Genomic DNA, 19,098 nt, shown 5'->3' on the forward strand with positions numbered 1-19,098 from the left:
CCATCTATAGGAAGGTTTTTTGCTACAACCCTATACTTCAGATATTTAAAAAAGGTCCCCTATTATACTCTTTTTCAAAAATATATTATAGGTCTCAGATATACATACTCCAATGAACCACTTTGTGAACTACTGCGTGACCAAATAGTCCAACAGTTTAAGAACAATGTTTCTCAACATACAATTGCAAGGAATTTAGGGATGTCATCATCTACAGTCCATAATGTCATCAACAGATTCAGAGAATCCAAGAATAGTAAATAATTCCACCTACAAAGCTTCAACAAATGGTGTCCTCAGTTCCCAAACGCTTAAGGCCCTGTCACACTGTCCCGAAATTGACACCCGATAAAGGAAATGTTCAAATTCGGCTGTGATCGTAGCAACATCGGGCCATTCGTGAGGGCATCTAAGCCATCGTCTGACCGCCGGTGGAGTTTCTCAGGCTCCGGCAGCAACTTCATGAGCGGCAACTTCGTAAGGCACTCGTGAGGGAATCTTGTCAAATCGTGTCATCTTCGTGTTATCATCGGTGCATTCGCCCTCACTCTGATCGGGGCGAATGCCCGATGGCACCGAGGATAACAAGATGCCCTCACGATGGGCAAAATTGACACACGAATTCAACACGAAAATGAACCTTCGCAAGGTCCTTCGGCAATTTTTTGGCATGCCAAAGATTTTGCCACCGCTCACGAAGTTGCTGCCGGAGCCTGAGAAACTCCACCGGCGGTCATACGAAGGCTTAAGATGCCCTCACGAACGGCCCGATGTTGCTACGATCACAGCCGAATTTGAACATTTCCTTTATCGTGTGTCCATCGGTTTTTTTTATTGCACAACAAAATCATGTAAACATATTATGTAAATAACCCAATTTGTGTTCTGTGAAACTAAAAAGGATATAATATATTATTTTGAAGGAGAGTTGACAGGAAGTTGTTGTTGCTATGGAAACAACATTACGGAGAAAACGTAATATTTTCTACATATAAAGACGGAGAAAGTAAAGAACAAAGTCTGAAGATATCAGTACAGTATCATAGTACTGTAACATCATTGTTTTTGGTACTTTCATTGCAGTTGTATTTCTTAAATGCAATGTAAATGTTGCCTTCGTGTGTGGTTCGGGGCCATCTTCGTGCGAAATTCACAATTCCATATTCGTGTGTCCATCGGGTGTCAACTTCGGGACAGTGTGACAGGGCCTTTATCGAGTGTTGTTAAAATGAAAGATGATGAATCATAAATGGTAAACATGGCTGTGTCCCCGCTTTTTTGCTACGTGTTACGGGCATCAAATTCAAAACGAGTGAATATTTACCAAAAAACATAAAGTTTATCAGTTTGAACATTACATATATTGTCTTTGACGTGTATTCAATTGAATATACTGTCAGTTGAAAAGGATTTGCAAATCATTGTATTCAGTTTTTCACAACATCCCAACTTCATTGGAATTGGGGTTTGTATACTAAACAGTGTTTGGCTCCAAATACCAAACCGGCCATGCATAGTAGCATGCCGTACAACCGCCTGTTGAAAAGAACACAATGGTGCTCGAGGAGGAGATTCAGGTCATACCTTGGTTGCTTATTGGCTAATGGTTGCACAACCCAAAAACATTTGTGACATCACAAAGTGGCTGAAATCTGATCAGCTCATTTCCAGCTTTTCAGAAACTACATTTATTAAAAACAAGTAGGAGTGTTAACAAACCTGCTGCGAGGTTTAACAATTCTCATTTTATTTTATGTCTATTATTTGGGGGATTTCTTTTTGTACTATTTTCTCTCATGTTTTCTTTCATATGTTGGCTCTGTAGATGTAACTAAACGGAAATGAAAAAAAACTGTTGACTAAAATGTGAATATGTCTGTATAATGAGTCTGAAACTGAAATGAAAACTAAGTTTAAAAATAATAAAAGGTAATTCCCACTATTATTGCAAATTATATCGCAACTGCAATATCAGTCAACAATAATTCCAATTAGTTGTTATTTCCAAATTGTGCAGCCCTATTCTAAACCTGTTTATTTACAGTGACATTAACCTTCCCATAATTCTTGGCAAGAGAGTGAATATGCCTGGTTTCCAAAATGGGGAGTATTCTGTTACAACGATGGGAGTTAATGAATGACACCTACCCTTTGCTGCAGCTGGGTCTCTTGTTCTCTTCTCTCAGCCTGCTCTCTCAGCTGAGAGTTCAGCTGTTCCTGCTCGCTCAGCTTTCTCTTGGTGGCTGAGACCTGGAATTGATAGGGAACATAATTTAGCAGACGAAAAAAGTGGACGGTTTATAGGCATTATTAAGCAATCCTTTAAACTTGTGCCAATGTACCAACTCCACCCAGTCCTCCAGCTCTGAGCTGCTGCATTTATGGTCTGTGGTTAACTTAAGTTTTATAGATTTGTTCTCCGACAAAAAACAAATAACATGAGATAAAAAACAAAAATACAATAAAAATACCATAAAATGTAGGACTCAAGAAGAGAAACATAGGGTAATCTGAAACTAGTTCTAAACACAGGCTTTATTAAACAGGAATGTCTTTAGAACCCTCTTAGAATGTTGGACACCGCCTGCCTCCCTGATAAAAACAGGAAGTTGGTCCCAGAGAAAGGGAGCCTGGCAGCTGAACGCTCCGACTCCTGATCTGGTTTTGCAGACTAAGGGCAGCACGAACAGACCTGCACCCTGGGAGCGTTATATTGTCTCAACGGTATTCACTTAAGTATTTAGCTGCATGAGTAGCCATTTTACTACTTTAGGTTCCCTGGTCTTTTAAGGTCTTTGGTTACCATAAGTTTGATGGATTTTCACAATTAGTTCTACGATATAAAACACATCAGTAAACACTCCACTGATGAATGTCCAAAAAAAATGTGTCATAAAAACTGCGGTTGCTAACAAGTGTCTCAATCAGTGGTCAGCAACCGGTCGATGGCGAGCGTGGTGCGGGTAGATCGCTCACCAGCAGGTAGTCAGGTTAGCAGGTGCCACTTGATTGACATATCTTTGAGACAATCCCTGTCACCAACCTTTTTAAGCCCACGATCCGAGGTTGGGGATCTTGGGCTTAAAAAGGTTGTCGACCACTGGTCTACATGAAACTACTACGTATGCGTCAGCACACCAAACATTAGCCGTCTTTAGCTTAGCGGCGTTGTGGTGAAGAAATGCAACAGTATTGTAGTTTATAGCCCAACGTTAGCTTTTTACTTCGGGAGAGGACAAAATAATCCGGGGGCCCAGCAGGAATTTCCCCCAAGAAACTGGGCCTGATTATAGTGGGACTGGTCAGTATAAGAATCTCTAACTATAGTACTCTGTGTTTACCATCACCATCCTGTCCTCCAGCTGGTCTCTGAGCTGCTGCTTCTCCTGCCTCAGCCCCTCCAGGGTCTGTTTCATACCAAGGACCACTTAACTCCCCAAATATCTCAAAACACAATGTTTTTCTAGAACAGATTACAAAGCGCCTGAAAATTGTACAAACAAGGGGCAACATGTGTGACGAAGGTGTTGCGCTGGGCTACATCATGCAATGGAAAGTGAAACTTAAGCTCGCTCGCGGAGATATCCCGCGAGAGTGTGGAGAACTTAAATAAATACATTCATTTCAAATATGGAATATTTCCAAAATTCCCCAGGTTAACTTCCCATGGAAATGTACCGGAACATTTCCGAAAATGTTCCCACCCTTTGCAACCCTAGTTCTTGTCAGTTATCTTTTCTTTTATGGGGTCATAAACTGTGTGAACGCCATGCTGGGTGACAGCATACCCAGCTACTAATATATCGGATGAAAACAGACATGGGGGATGGAAACGGGGCAGAGCAACTGGTCACAAACCTCAGTGTTTACCATCACCATCCTGTCCTCCAGCTGGTCTCTGAGCTGCTGCTTCTCCTGCCTCAGCCCCTCCAGGGTCTCCTGCAGCTGGTGTCTGTCCTCACTGAGAGACGTCACTCGGCTCTGCAGCTTCTCCATCTCCTCTGTGGAGCTCTGACCGCTGGTCTCCTTCTCAGAGAGCAGAGCGTCTCTCTCTGCTTCAATGCTCTCCAGTTTCTCAGTTAGAGTCTTCTTCTGTGAGGAAGGGAGCAGATCATTTGACTCTGAAAACCAGTTTTATAAAAGCATATTCTTGCTTTTCATAACAAAGTGATTACTGGACACCAACCTGTTGATCTAAAGCGCTCTCCTTCTGCTGACACAGTTTGTCCAGCTCAGAATTCATCTGCTGCTGCTCACACAGCTTCTCTTGGACGGTCTTCAGAAGCTCTTGTGTTGTGGAAGCCTTTGAAAAAATGTGTATCTTTAGAAACTTAAATATGCATCCGTTATGAGGAGCAGAAAAATGACAAACTTTGCAATGTTTTATAACTCAATCGACCAGTAAATGCACAAACAAATCATCCAAACTTAACAACAACTTGGACTCTCCTATAAAGTGGAGTTTCTCACCATAGCCATGTTCTGCTGTAGATCGTCTTCCAGCTTCCTCTTCTGCTCAATGTCAATTTGTAGCGACATATTGAGAGTTGCCATCTGTCGAAGCATATATGTATCGGTAAATCATCCTCCGAATACTTGCTAAACAATTCCAAACCCAAAAGACATTTTGAACAGCACAGAGAAGAAAAGGTTCTTCTTAGGGTTGAACAATTCCGGGAATCTTCAAAGATGGAAACTTTTTATGGAATTAACGGGAAAAAACTGGGAATTTTCTAAATTGAAGGTTGGCTCTTTGTAGGGAACTTAAACATAGTTGGGGCATAATCTTGACTAAAACAAACAGATGCCATTCAAGTACACTTGAATATCCATGCCATTCCTCAATCACATCTACATAGCACACTCCTTACTGCATGGCTATCGAGACCACACCCCCTACAGGCACTGTGCATTCCTCCATCACATGCACAGGTGAGTTCTAGAAGACAGGACCACACTTTTGAGCCCAAAGCACAAGACAAATGAAGCCACACTTTTGAGCCTGTGGACTACACAAAGTGAAGTATGTTTGGATGATATTATGGGGTAATATATTTATTTAATTGCAAATATCACATACACATGTATTCATAGTACAGTGTTTCTCAAACTTTTTCATACCAAGGACCACTTAACCAATAAAAAAACACTCGCGGACCACTTAACTCCCCAAATATCTCAAAACACAATGTTTTTCTAGAACAGATTACAAAGCGCCTGAAAATGGTACAAACAAGTGGCAACCAGGGCTCTCGACTAACTTTTTTCCCCATCCTCCCGGAACCGTCCCGAAATACAATCCAAGCCGTCCCGAAATTAATGTGGACCGTCCCGATTTCCCCCCCCTTTTTTTTCTACATTATCATTAGTTAAAATCATTCAAAGTGACCTTTAACATAAATAAAACATCATACAAATCATTAGATGATAATTCATCAACCTTTTTATTTTAGTAAATCATTCAATCACATAAACAAAGGCCAAATATATTTAAACAAACACACAAACGAGAAAATTACTCTAATATTGAATCCAATCAAGTCCCATCCAATTATCAAAAACAATCCAACACTGTGTCCTGAAGACAGAACCCAGAGTAACCGCTAACCAGGATGACAGTCTGGAGACCTTTACAAACGGCCCCGCCCCCTCGCACACAGACGGGACAGAGAGATCTCATCTGGATTGGAAAACTCGAAAATACATCATAGACGCATGTTTTAGTCTTATTGCATATTAGAAACGGAGTTGGTGGAACTAAAACTGCGATATAATGTGTATGTAGCAATAATACATATGACATATATTTTAAATGTCTCCAGTACCGATAAAAAGTCTGATAACGTCGGAGCTTAACGTTACCACTGTCTTTAATAATTCCGGCCCGTTTAATACCGGGGCTCGGTCCCCATCCCTACATGGGGAGAGGCGCAGCATATTGCTAAGGACTAAATACGATGGAGGGTTCTCATCTCAGCCTTATTACTCATAGGGGATGAAGAGGAGTAAGTAAATAAAGAGACCTGCGAGGTCTGGTTCTGCCGTGCGTTTTTGTGATGTAACGGTAAAACATTTCAGAATTCCTCCACGGGATGCCATTGTCATTGTACATCACTCAACCCGCGAAATAGTATACACACACTCAGTACATAGCTAGACCCAGAGCCATATTATATTAATCTGGCTAGACCATAGAGAGCGCGAATTTGCGGACCAGGAATTCGCGGGCACAGCCAGCTGGGCGGCTGGCTGACAGCCAGCGGCTACATGTGTGTATTTCGCGGGTTGCTAAATGTTTTGTGCGTGTGTGTTTATGTTGACAAGGAGGTTTAATAACTGTGTGCTACACAAAACGTGCAGTCGGTTTCATTTTCATCGCCGTTTGTAGTAAAGTTAGCAGGATATTTTTATTTTAACTCTCGTCCCAAAATTATTTTTTATCCTCCCCGACACTATTTTTTCCGGCCCCGGGACGACGGGACGTCCTTAAACTCGAGCCCTGGTGGCAACATGTGTGACGAAGGTGTTGCGCTGGGCTACATCATGCAATGGAAAGTGAAACTTAAGCTCGCTCGCGGAGATATCCCGCGAGAGTGTGGAGAACTTAAATAAATACATTTATTTCAAATATGGAATATTTCCAAAATTCCCCAGGTTAACTTCCCATGGAAATGTACCGGAAACTTTCCGAAAATGTTCCGGAAATGTTCCCATCCTTTGCAACCCTAGTTCTTGTCAGTTATCTTTTCTTTTATGGGGTCATAAACTGTGTGAACGCCATGCTGGGTGACAGCATACCCAGCTACTAATATATCGGATGAAAACAGACATGGGGGATGGAAACGGGGCAGAGCAACTGGTTACAAACCTCAGTGTTTACCATCACCATCCTGTCCTCCAGCTGGTCTCTGAGCTGCTGCTTCTCCTGCCTCAGCCCCTCCAGGGTCTCCTGCAGCTGGTGTCTGTCCTCACTGAGAGACGTCACTCGGCTCTGCAGCTTCTCCATCTCCTCTGTGGAGCTCTGACCGCTGGTCTCCTTCTCAGAGAGCAGAGCGTCTCTCTCTGCTCGCAAGCTCACAGGCTCCTCAGACAGCGTCTGAATCTGTCCGGAAAGAGATACGACTTTATTGTTATTTCAAATATTGAAAGTGTCCCAGAAAATGTGAGTTCAGGTGGTTATGATTGATTTGATTCAAAAGAGTAGTCCTGCCTGATCGTGCAGCTCCTGCAGCTGGAGGGTAACCTCTGCACCACTCGCTCTGCTCTCCAGCTCGGCCTTCTGACTCTTCAGTGCGCTGATCTCCTCTTGGAGAACTCCCACCTTCTCCTGAGACACCCTCAGCTCTTCCTGGTTCTCCGTCATCTGAAAGAGATTACCACCACGAGTGTCAAGTGAAGATATTTTCTATACAAAGTCATCTAAATTGAGTGATTAATAACAGGGTCTACATTCTCTTTGACAGCCAAGGACGCTTTAAGCTGTTTTATCACTTGATTATCAATCAAACGGAAGAAAGAACATTAGCAAATATTTTGATATCCTTTTTTATTCAAAACAATTAGACAAAATGAAAATAACCTGCAGATTGATAATGAAACGCATCATAAATTGCAGCCCTTCTCCTTAGATTTCTTTTTCAATGTACTAGTTATGCTGCTTCAGTTACAAGGTATTGAGAATGCCGAGGACCAGCGCAGCTACTATCTTACACAGAACAGTTCTCCCAACTGTGTGCCAACAGCTTGTTTGGTTATTACTTGAGTGGGCTGCAGAGTTCGGACCTGAAGCCCATGATTTTGGAGTTTGATGTTCAAGTATATTATCAGTATATAACATTCAATTCTTCTTCTCAGATTCAAAATAACTCACCAGTTCTATGTTCTCTTGAAGGTCAAACTTCAACTGGCTCCCTTCCTCCTTGGTTTTCTCCAGATGCTCTTCCAGCTGTTGGATCTGAAGCACATTGCAGGAAAACTTACTAAACCTTTCTGTTAAATGTAAGCGTGTGTGAGAATGACAATAAGTGAGTGACAAACTCTGACCTGCAGAAGTTGTTGAGCCTCCTGCTCTTCTTTCAGCGACTGAGGCTCAGAGCTGAGCTGCTGCTGTAAATCACACTGCATCTGAACAGCAGAGAAAACACATGAGGAACGGGACACGAGTTTGTTCTGGAAGTTATGACTTCCTGGTGGCTTATAATTATCTTCCCTGGATTACGGAAATGTCTCCCATATATTTAGCTTGAGTTTAAAAAGGGAACTGTGGATACATGTTTATTCAAAACAGCTCATAATTATTCATTTTAGATTTCAGGAGAATGTGAGAATTATTGATGAATTGACATTCAAGTAATCTTCAGCACTCTTTGAAACTACTTCACATTTGGCAATAGGCGCTTTCACACCGCAGTACTTTCCCCACAAAGGTTCATCTGAACTTAGTTCATGAGAACTCTTTAGTTCTCATGAACTAAGTACAGATCGCGTTCACATAAGTCCCGGAAGGGAGGATTAGGCAAATGAAGCCGCTGATGTCACTTCTTCTTCTTCTGCTTTGGGTTTACTGGCAGGCCGCAAACTACTTCACGGCGTATACTGCCGCCCAAAGCCTTCCGAGTAAATCGCCAGAACGCCGACACCTCCTCTCCACCGCTCCCATGTTTTCTTTTGTGTTGCCATAAGTTCCTAATAATGCTAATGCGAGGATAATAAAATGGCGGCTTCACAAAACCTTTTTGGAGTTTTGCAATCCGCCCAGCCAATCAGACTTAGGAACCTTTTTTTGACGTTTGTCTCGGACTTCATTATTTCGCTTAAGGTTATGTTGTTGATGTTGGCCCGCAGTGAGAACAAATGTTTGCATCAGAGCGTGTTTCCCGTACCCAAAGTGCTTCAGTGTCTGTGTGCACTGCTAAGATGCAGGGCCCATTATTCGGAATTTAAGAATGGACCCGTGTTTAAAAAGTTTAAAATGAAGGCATATGTTAAAAATGCAAGGAGAGCTCCTGTTACACCTGACCTGCCGGCCACCGCCGTCTTCGGAGTCTGTGAGGAAGAGGACAGTGTTTTCATATGTTTTCAAATGTTCCTACATTTCTTTTTAGGTCACTTTCTTTTTGCCATGGTTTTTTATATTGCATGCCTTTTTTATCTGCTGTGCCACTTTTGCTGCAACACTATACATGTCCACGCTGTGCGATTAATAAAGGACTTCTGAAGTGTCCAAATGAGACTAATAAACGTCAGCACGCCAAACATAAGCCGCCTTTAGCTTAGCGGTCGGTGTTGATGTAAAGCAGGGTTGGGGAGCCGCTTTCACAACAAGCACTTTGCCGTACTTAGGTCCCAGCACTTAGTACCCCCATGGAACTAAAGAGCAGATCGTGTTCACACCGGAATAAGTTCCGAGGGAAGATTACGCAAATGAAGCCGCTGACGTCACTTCTTCTTCTTCTTCTGCTGAGTCTCATTTGGGTTTACCAGCAGGCCGCAAACAACTTCACGGCGTATACTGCCACCCGAAGTCCCCGGCCGGAGGTCCCCGGAGTTGGGGATTGGCTTCAGTAGAAGCCTTCCGAGTAAATCGCCAGAACCTCCTCATCACTCGGAGGCAATTAAGGTCTGAACCCATGCTTTGAAAAACACTACTTTACTTGCATGTTATCTAATCGTCTGTTCCGCGGTGCCGTAGACACGTTTTTTTTGTTGCAATTATATGCCTTTGTGGTGTGTTTGATTGCAACATTCAACCCAATGGAAAATAGCTAACCAGTTAACACAATAACCAGTTAAACAGGAACACAGGTTATTATTTTTATTTCGTCATATTTATCCCACCACAACTTGAAGGCTGGTCCGCGAAAATATTTTCTAACATGAAACCGGTCCGTGGCGCAAAAAAGGTTGGGGACCGCTGGTCTATATGATCATATGACCGATGAACAGATCACAACTAAAGACACGCCTACAGCTCCTTATGCGTACTGCAATTTTTGAATTGCCGGAGCTGCGTTCCGGGGCTCTCCGTCAGCACTACACCACATGATGACACGCTACGCTGGTGTTGTGTTCAAGGAACCTGTCGTTGGCCAGGAAAAATAGAAGCTCCCTTGTTTAATTATTTTGCGGTCTAGATTTCTTTAATCTCTTTATTTTTTCGTGTGTTTATAAATTACCTCCAGGGCCGTATCAAATGGTCTTGCGGACCATATATGGCCTGGAGGCCGGAGGTTCCCCACCCCTGATGTAATGAAATGCAACAGTATTGTAGTTTATAGCCCAACGTTAGCTTTTTACTTCGGGAGAGTACAAAATAATCCGGGGGCCCAGCAGGAATTTCCCCAAGAAACTGGGCCTGATTATAGTGGGACTGGTGTTACTACTCCCCCCCTTTTGTTGTGCTCTTTGTTCTCTCTGCTGTGCAGGTACACCTGGCTCCGCCTTCCTCAGGTGTTCCCAGTTGCCAATCAGCCGAGCATAAAAGAGGAGACTGAAGGAGAAGGAGGAGGCCGATCACTACTCCGGATGTCTCTGCTGTGGCAGAGCTCTTTTGCCTTTTTGTTGTGTTTCCTGGAGGACGTGTTAGTATTAGGTTTTCGCGGCTTTATTTCTCCCGTTAGGTTCTGTGTGATTTTGGGTAGCGGATGAAGGCTCTGGATCCTACGGCCCGTGGTGTGGTTGGCCCAAGTCCCCTCCGTCTTTTTGTTTGTTTTACCTGTCCTCCAGTGGAATGATTTAGTATTGTGGCAATAAATGTATGATCACAGTTTAGTGCCTACGTGTTGTGTACTTTTGTTTTATGTTGCGGACTGCCTCACGAGCCACTACTATTGAGTAGGGAGGCGGGTCGTAACATATGGGGGCTCGTCCAAAGGCTGTCTCGGGCAGGTGCCGGTGTGGTGAGTAGTATTACTTTCTAAAAGGCCCTTGACAACATTTTGTTGTTTGTTTGGCTGTATAGCGTAGAGTGGCAGTGATGGATTTCGACTTGGAGGGGTTTGTGGGTGATTCGACTCGGGGGAAGTTGGATGCATGTAGCAAACAGCAGCTAGGTCTGATCGCAGGCAAATTTGACGTTGTAGTCAATAAGCAGAACAAGAAACAAATCATTAAGGGACAGCTGTTGGCTGCGCTTATAGAGCAGGAGGTATTGTCAGAGGAGGAAGTAGACGTTCCCATGGACGACGGGACAGAGGTCTCTCAGAAAGTGAGCAACCTTCAACTTCAGCTAGAGCTGCGCAAGCTGATGGTTAGAGAGAAGGAGAGTGACAACAGACTGAGAGAGAAGGAGATCGCCTGTAATCTCGAATTGAGGAAGTATGAGGCGGAGTTACGTTTGAGGGAGCTGGAGCTGACGTCTCACCAGACTCAGCAGTTGGGGTCTGCGCAACCTCATGATTTTGACGTAGGCAAGTCTACTCGGTTTATCCCAGTGTTTAACGAAAAAGACGTTGATAGCTATTTTGTCCTGTTTGAGCGTGTAGCAACAACGTTTAAATGGCCTGGGAACATGTGGACCGTTATGCTGCAGTGCGTTCTCGCGGGTAAAGCGCAGGAGGTGTATACTGCGTTATCTGAGGAGGTTAGCCGGGATTATGAACAGGTGAAAGCTGCAATTCTGCGCGCTTATGAGCTGGTGCCTGAGGCATACCGTCAAAAGTTTCGTGGTTTGAAAAGACAAGATTGTCAAGCGTATGTGGAATTCGCCCGTGAGAAAGAGGTTCTGTTTGAGCGATGGTGCTCATCGACGGGGACAAAGTCTCTAGAGGACCTAAAAACATTAGTGCTCATGGAAGAATTTAAAAAACGGTTTGCCTTACACAGTAGCCACATACCTCAATGAGCAGAAACCGGTGAAACTGTTTGATGCTGCGGTTTTGGCTGACGAATATGCGCTTACTCACAAGACTGAGAGGACTAGGGCACAGGCCGGGTTTGTGGACAATGATATCAGAGAAACCCCAGTCTTCACTAAAGTGCCATGGCAGTCCAGCAGGCCAAGAGTTGCTGAAGAAAAACCGGGAGAGGTGAATTTGGGATCTACGGATAGGCCAGTGTGTCATTACTGCAAGAAAAGAGGTCATATTGTTGCGAATTGCTATGTTTTGCGGGATGAAAATAAGCATGTAAAGACGGTCGCTTTGATGAGTACTTCAAAGCCAGGGTCTCTCAAATCAGAACTGAAAGTTTTTGCTCCGTTTCTCATGAAGGGAATGGTGTCTTTACCGGGGAAGAACAGGGTTCCAGTGACCATTTTGAGGGATACAGCAGCTTCGCAATCCTTTATGATGAGGGGTGTGTTGCCCCTCTCTAAGGAGTCTGCTGTGGGTTCGGGTGTTCTTGTGAGGGGGTTTGGTATGCAGTGTGTGGGTTCGCCATTGCATAATATTCATCTTGAGTCAGATCTGGTCACAGGTCCGGTAACTGTCGGGGTTCGGCCATGTTTTCCCATTGAAGGGGTTGATTTGGTCTTGGGGAATGATTTAGCCGGTGGCAGAGTGCCCGTTAAACCGGGGGTGAATACGGTTGCAGTCACCCGCGCAAAGAGTGGAGTTGACGTTAGTGATGGTGATCTGTTTGACAGTTTTACGGCTACGGAGTTGGACGGACCGATCAGGGACCCGCCATTATGTCGTGAGGGTGGGACAACAGGTACGATAAGCCGCGGGGCTGTTCGTAAATCTGTCGCTGCCGGTGTGGTGGCGCGGTCCAGTGCTGAAAGTGACCTCCCTGTCACCTCGGAGGCCCCGATCGCTGCGGAGACTCTGGTGAAGGTTGAGTCTCATTTGGCACACTTGCCTGACGCGCAGCGGGCAGATGTACTGGACCTGATCGTGAGGTGGAGCGCTCTGTGTCGTACCGTTCTGGGAGATTTGATTGACACCAGCGGGTGTATTCCACCATCGGAAAGGAGGCACCGGCTATGGTGGTAGTATTGTGTGTTGTTAACCTGTCGGGTGTGTGGAATGAGTGGTGGTGAGCACGTCTGTCAACTAAGGTTGATTGTTGTGATTGTTTTGTTTTTTTTAAAAAAGAAAAAAATCACTAACTCATGGTGGGGGTGTTACGTACTCCCCCCCTTTTGTTGTGCTCTTTGTTCTCTCTGCTGTGCAGGTACACCTGGCTCCGCCTTCCTCAGGTGTTCCCAGTTGCCAATCAGCCGAGCATAAAAGAGGAGACTGAAGGAGAAGGAGGAGGCCGATCACTACTCCGGATGTCTCTGCTGTGGCAGAGCTCTTTTGCCTTTTTGTTGTGTTTCCTGGAGGACGTGTTAGTATTAGGTTTTCGCGGCTTTATTTCTCCCGTTAGGTTCTGTGTGATTTTGGGTAGCGGAGGAAAGCTCTGGATCCTACGGCCCGTGGTGTGGTTGGCCCAAGTCCCCTCCGTCTTTTTGTTTGTTTTACCTGTCCTCCAGTGTATGATTTATGATTGTGGCAATAAATGTATGATCACAGTTTAGTGCCTACGTGTTGTGTACTTTTGTTTTATGTTGCGGACTGCCTCACGAGCCACTACTATTGAGTAGGGAGGCGGGTCGTAACACTGGTCAGTATAAGAATCTCTAACTATAGTACTCAGTGTTTACCATCACCATCCTGTCCTCCAGCTGGTCTCTGAGCTGCTGCTTCTCCTGCCTCAGCCCCTCCAGGGTCTCCTGCAGCTGGTGTCTGTCCTCACTGAGAGACGTCACTCTGCTCTGCAGCTTCTCCATCTCCTCTGTGGAGCTCTGACCGCTGGTCTCCTTCACAAACGGCACATCTCTTTCTGCACGGACACTCTCAAGCTGCTCCTTCAGATCCTTGATCTGTTTGACATGGGGTGATTTCAAACTTCTTATCAGAACATGTACAATAGAGGATCAGTTTGAAGACATGTTCTTTTTTTTAAATGTCACCTCACCTGTTGATCCAACTCAGATTCCTTCTGCTCACAGAGCTTCAGGTGCTCAGAGCTATGCTGCTTCTGCTCTTGGAGCTTCTCTTGAAGAGAATGAAGACCGCGCAGAGTTTCTTCAACCTGAACATAAGAGAACAGTTTATATATAAAATAGGGCTGTCGGTCGATTAAAATATTTAATCGTGATTAATCGCATGATTGTCCATAGTTAATCGCACATTTTTTATTTGTTCTAAATGTACCTTAGAGGAATATTTTTCAAGTTTGTAATACTCTTATCAACATATGAGTGGACACATATGCTTTATGCAAATGTTTATTATCCTTTGAACAATGACAAATATTCTCATGAATATTAAACACAACAACCTCTGAACATTACAAATATTCGCCTCAATTCAACCTGGAACCTCTCTCATACAATACAGTGTGTGTGTGTGTGTGTGTGTGTGTGTGTGTGTGTGTGTGTGTGTGTGTGTGTGTGTGTGTGTGTGTGTGTGTGTGGAGAGACACTGATGGATCGTTGGAGCTATGTGCAACTCAAGGCATATGCTCGAACAGGAGCTGCCTGGACGCTGTGATCAAGTTGCGCGCACTATCCGTGCCGAGTGTGCTGACTTTCCGTACAATGTCCCGCTGTCTGCTTCCTGCATAAAGTCAAGTGCTCAGCGCATGTTGTCGGCGAAATGTCGCTCCTCTGTTTTCATTGAAACAGCTCCTTATATCCGTTAGCGCAGCTAGCTAGCACCAGATGCTAACAACAACAATACACGTAAGCTCACGCGCCTCACGCGCCCCACAAACACACACACACGGTCCTCGATGGCCAGTCGGTGCCTGCCGCTGAGCGTGGAAGTGTGGTCTGCCGCAAGCGGCCGGCAGGAGCGAGGCTGTCAACATCAGCTTGTAGATGGTATTTTAAACTCGATGCGCTCTGAAACTACGGGGCGGCCGAGTTACAAAAAATACACATGCGTTAATCGCGTTAAAATAATTAGTGGCGTTACAATTTGTTTTTGTAATTAACGCGTTAACTTGACAGCCCTAATATAAAACATACTTCTGAAAAGGGAAACTAAACATATAGCTTAAAGGGGACCTATCATGCAAAATGCACTTTGTGATGTCTTTTATACATAAATATGTGTCCCCGGTGTGTCGGGGTACTCACGCAGCGTCAGAAAATAAAACCCTCTCTCTTTTCCTCCGTACCCAAATCTTTTAAAAACGGGTGTACAACGAGCGGATACAGATTCCATCCGAACTGACGTCAACTCGGCAGCGGACCCACCGGAAGTTGCTATCAGAAACAATGCCTGACGTGTTTTGGACGTCTTTGTTTACATTAGCAAGCCTCACTAACACTCAGAGCTAACCTGTACTGTAGAGCACATGTGTTTAAAAAGCAGGAAATAAAAAAAGAACTCACCTTGTGGTAAACCCGCAAGAGAAAAAGTATTTGAGCTCCGTACTGTTTCAGAAATAATCCTTGACGTGGTTTAAACAGGATGGCGTTTTATCACAAACAAATTTAACTTTATCTCCGGTAGAATTCTGATCAGGCATTAGCTCCGCCTCCTCTTATTTATTCTTTTCAAGCTAAGGACCCAAAATCCGCGTTTCTCAAACAGGACTTCAAAAGAGGGGTTTGAGCAATATGAGGCATGGCTACAATGGGTGATCCGTTTGGTATTTTGAAAAAAAAACTTCACAGACATGTTTGGTATAGGTATGGCCTTACAATATATTTTTCAAATATAGCATGATAGGTCCACTTTAAGTGAAAAATGTTGAAAGCAACAAACCTGTTGTTGTAGCTGAGCTTGCTGCTCTAGGCTTAGTGTTTCCAGGTCGATGTTTCTCTGTTTGTGCTCTTCAAGTTGTTGTTCAAGTGAATGTAGAAGGCTCTCAGTCTCTGTAGCCTAAAAATAGGAAAATAAATAACAATCACATATTTCCCAATCATCCATAGTAGGGGTCGATATTCCGCATTTGACCGATTATCGGTATCGGCCTTTTAAAAAAAAAAAATCAAATTACCGATAAAACTTTGGCTCTGATGCGGCCGTTTCTCTGGCTGCAGTCACCACTAGCGCTATCTGATAGGCTATTACTGAAGATTTTCCGGGCTGGAGCCAGCCAGAGAGGCGGGACCTTCTCAGGTTACAGGCAGGTGCGAAAGAACCGACACAGACTGAAGCAAGCAGCAGCGCTGAGCGGCAGAGCCACATGTGTTAAGCCGAAGTTCAATAAACATCCCTATCCCCTATGCTGAAGTTGCAAAAACACCACGATCTTATGATCCAGTTCTATCAGTTTCCCAGTTGCACAGGGACACGGGAAGTCAGTCAGAGTTGGGGGTGCGTGCAGCGTCTCGCAGCGGAGTAACTGTGGTGCGGAGGGGGCTGCGAGTGGAGCCTCGCAGTTTTTCAGGTTGATATGTGAAGCTCATTCGCTAGCCAACATGTATCTAGCAAATGTTTAGCAAAATATTAGAAGTGAGGCTACTAGACTAAAGTTCGGTCTACTGTGATAGCCTCACTTTTAATAGTTTGCAAAACATTAGCGAGCACTAGTGTTTTGCAGTTGCTAGCAGCTTATTGGGATTTTATGCTAGATAGACAGATATAATAAATTAAGCATTATTGTTAGTTAAGCATGTCAGCCTGCAGCCCCACTTCTTGTCTCTCTCTAACTCATTGCAGAAGACTGCACTAAAGAAAAGGGCACAGAGAGGAAACCAGTTGTAAGATGTTTAAAAGTTAATTAAACATAATATAGGCTATGCTTAAATGCATTTCAAAGAAGTTGTGTTGGAGTTTGTGTTATTCTACATTTTGACACCAAGATTTTCTGATTTTACTGCAAATGTATATCGGTTATCGGTCTCCTTGATTACTAATAATCGGTATCGGCCTTGAAAAAGCCATATCGGTCGATCCTTAATCCATAGAATAGGAAAATGTATACAAATGTTAGCAAACGCTCTGTAACACACAAACACTTAAACCACAAAGTGTCAGATCTCAGACACGGACCACTCCCCCTCACCTTTTCCATATTACGCTGCAGGTCGACTTCGAGCAGGCTCTTCTGCTCACTGACAGTCTGTAAAGTATCCTGCAGTTGCTTTATCTGAGGAGGGAAATTGGCACATTCAGTATTTTGAATATTGAAACAGGGATTTTAAAAGATGCAAATGGCGTTTATTAATATTATTTCTTATTATAAAAAAAACACCATGAAGAGACCTAAGCCAACATGAGAAGACTTCAGTATTATTCTTTTACCTCTTTCTGAAGGTTGGTTACTTCCTCAACATGCAGTTCTGAGGTCAGTATTTCTGGCTGGTTAAACTCACATTGGGCTTGGGCAACCTGCACACAAAAAAACGTTTGTTTCTTTTCCCCCCTTTCTAAAAAGATATCAAATAATCAGTCATAAACCAATACTTCTTTCTTTAGAAGAACCAATTTTAACTAACCACCTCCATCCTGTCCTCCAGCTGGTCTCTGAGCTGCTGCTTCTCCTGCCTCAGTCCCTCCAGGATCTCCTGCAGCTGGTCTCTCTCCTCACTGAGAGACGTCACGCTGCACTGCAGCATCTCCATCTCCTCACTGTGAGTGTTGGGCGTCCTCTCAGACAGCAGAGCGTCTCTCTCTACTCGCACACTCTCAAGCTCCTCAGACAGTGTCTGAATCTGTCAAGTTAAAATAGTCCTAATTGTTATTTCAAATAAACAGTGATGTGAAAACAAAGAAAATCATCATTCAGTTCAGATGGTTATCAATCCTTATTTCACGGTCTAGTTGAATACTCGATTCAGATTGGTTAATTCGGACATTATAGAGGTTATTAAGACTCAACTCCTAAGCATTACATTACCATTGCCAAGGAGGATCAAGGGAGAGAAGGAAAGAGGTTAAAAGTCAGGGAAATCAACAGAAGAAGACAGACAGTAAACACTAACAGGAAGGCAGTGTTTCAGGACTGTGAACAGACTTGGACAGTTACGGAAAACCTCGAGCAGTACTGCTGTTCATTTTAAATGAGGTTGTTGTTGCCGCAGTTCCAGCTGTTGGTGTGCCGTGGAACAGCAGTGTGAGAAAAAGTTTTTAGAGAGTACTTGTCCATGGACAAGTGAGTTTGGCAATTTACTACCGAATACATTTTTCACTTGTCCAGAATGGACAAAAATTGGGGCCACTGGAATCTTCTTCTTCGTCATCGTATTTTACATTTCCCCACGGTTTTTACGACACCGCTAACGTAAGTGAGCGGTAAGATTTGACTGCATCACACATAGGGTTGGGTATCGATTGGATTTTAACGATTCCGGTTCTGCTTTTCGATTCCGGTTATTTTCGGTTCTCGATTCCGGTTCTTTGAGACCGGGGGATGTGAGGACAGCGCGAGGACACAGACAGGGCGGCTGCTTCACTTCATAAAGGAAATGGCGGTAAATATTAACAACACAGGAGCTAAAACGCTTAATAACCTTCATTACGTGTTAGAGAAAGAACATAAGAAAGTTTGATAAAGATGAGGCTGTTAAACGGGCAGCGGATGCGCTGTGTGTAGAGAGAGAGAGAGAGAGAGAGAGATGCACCGATCAGATGATCCGGAGCAGAGAGAGAGAGCTGCGGTCCGCGGGGCTCGGCCTCGCCTCCTGTCCTCACAACTCTTATTAATCACGGTACCGGACAATTGTTATTTGTTCCTACTCTGAACCGAGTTTGAACCCGGCCACTGTGCTACACTTCCCGCCCCGCCCCTGTCTACAGTACAGAAAGTGGCGAGATGCATTTCCTGAATCGACAAGCAGAATCGAAACATTTCTAAACGAACAATGGCGGACACGGACAATTTGCGAGCGAGTTCTGCCTTTTGTAAACTGAATGTATCTATAATGTGTCAATAAATGAGGGCGAAAAACGTCACTTGTCCGCCGGACAAGTCAATTGAAAGATCTACTTGTCCGATATTGTAAATAACTCGTCCCGGGCGGTGGGACGTGTGCTTTTTCGCACACTGTACAGTTTTTTTTTGTTCTTACCGGAAGCAATAAGATAATTTTCAAGTCAATACAATTATTTAAAAGATCTCCCATCATCTTTATTTCTAGGCATATATTATGGGTATCAGATATATAAAAAACAAAGTGTTTTCCTCAAAATACCAAACAGATCATACATTTTAGAC

General features: G+C 43.9%; 1 protein-coding gene across 2 annotated transcripts in view; it reads right to left on the reverse strand.

The window, feature by feature from the left end:
- Nucleotides 1-19,098, reverse strand: part of cenpe (centromere protein E) — a 70,173-nt gene that overhangs the window by 15,777 nt on the left and 35,298 nt on the right. Inside the window, exons 29-42 of one of the 2 annotated variants that reach the window (XM_034076173.1) lie at nucleotides 17,384-17,596; nucleotides 17,187-17,273; nucleotides 16,948-17,031; nucleotides 15,702-15,818; nucleotides 13,900-14,016; nucleotides 13,586-13,804; nucleotides 8,044-8,124; nucleotides 7,871-7,954; nucleotides 7,211-7,363; nucleotides 6,869-7,102; nucleotides 4,471-4,554; nucleotides 4,187-4,303; nucleotides 3,859-4,092; nucleotides 2,149-2,250 (exon numbers count right to left, since the gene is read on the reverse strand). In XM_034076173.1, the coding sequence (XP_033932064.1) occupies nucleotides 2,149-2,250; nucleotides 3,859-4,092; nucleotides 4,187-4,303; nucleotides 4,471-4,554; nucleotides 6,869-7,102; nucleotides 7,211-7,363; nucleotides 7,871-7,954; nucleotides 8,044-8,124; nucleotides 13,586-13,804; nucleotides 13,900-14,016; nucleotides 15,702-15,818; nucleotides 16,948-17,031; nucleotides 17,187-17,273; nucleotides 17,384-17,596 (1,926 nt within the window). Of the gene's footprint in view, nucleotides 1-2,148; nucleotides 2,251-3,858; nucleotides 4,093-4,186; nucleotides 4,304-4,470; nucleotides 4,555-6,868; nucleotides 7,103-7,210; nucleotides 7,364-7,870; nucleotides 7,955-8,043; nucleotides 8,125-13,585; nucleotides 13,805-13,899; nucleotides 14,017-15,701; nucleotides 15,819-16,947; nucleotides 17,032-17,186; nucleotides 17,274-17,380; nucleotides 17,597-19,098 lie in introns of both variants that reach the window. The other variant, XM_034076172.1, reaches the window with a different exon arrangement.

Source organism: Pseudochaenichthys georgianus, chromosome 24 (assembly GCF_902827115.2).
Source record: "Pseudochaenichthys georgianus chromosome 24, fPseGeo1.2, whole genome shotgun sequence".
Taxonomy (NCBI): Eukaryota; Metazoa; Chordata; class Actinopteri; order Perciformes; family Channichthyidae; genus Pseudochaenichthys; species Pseudochaenichthys georgianus.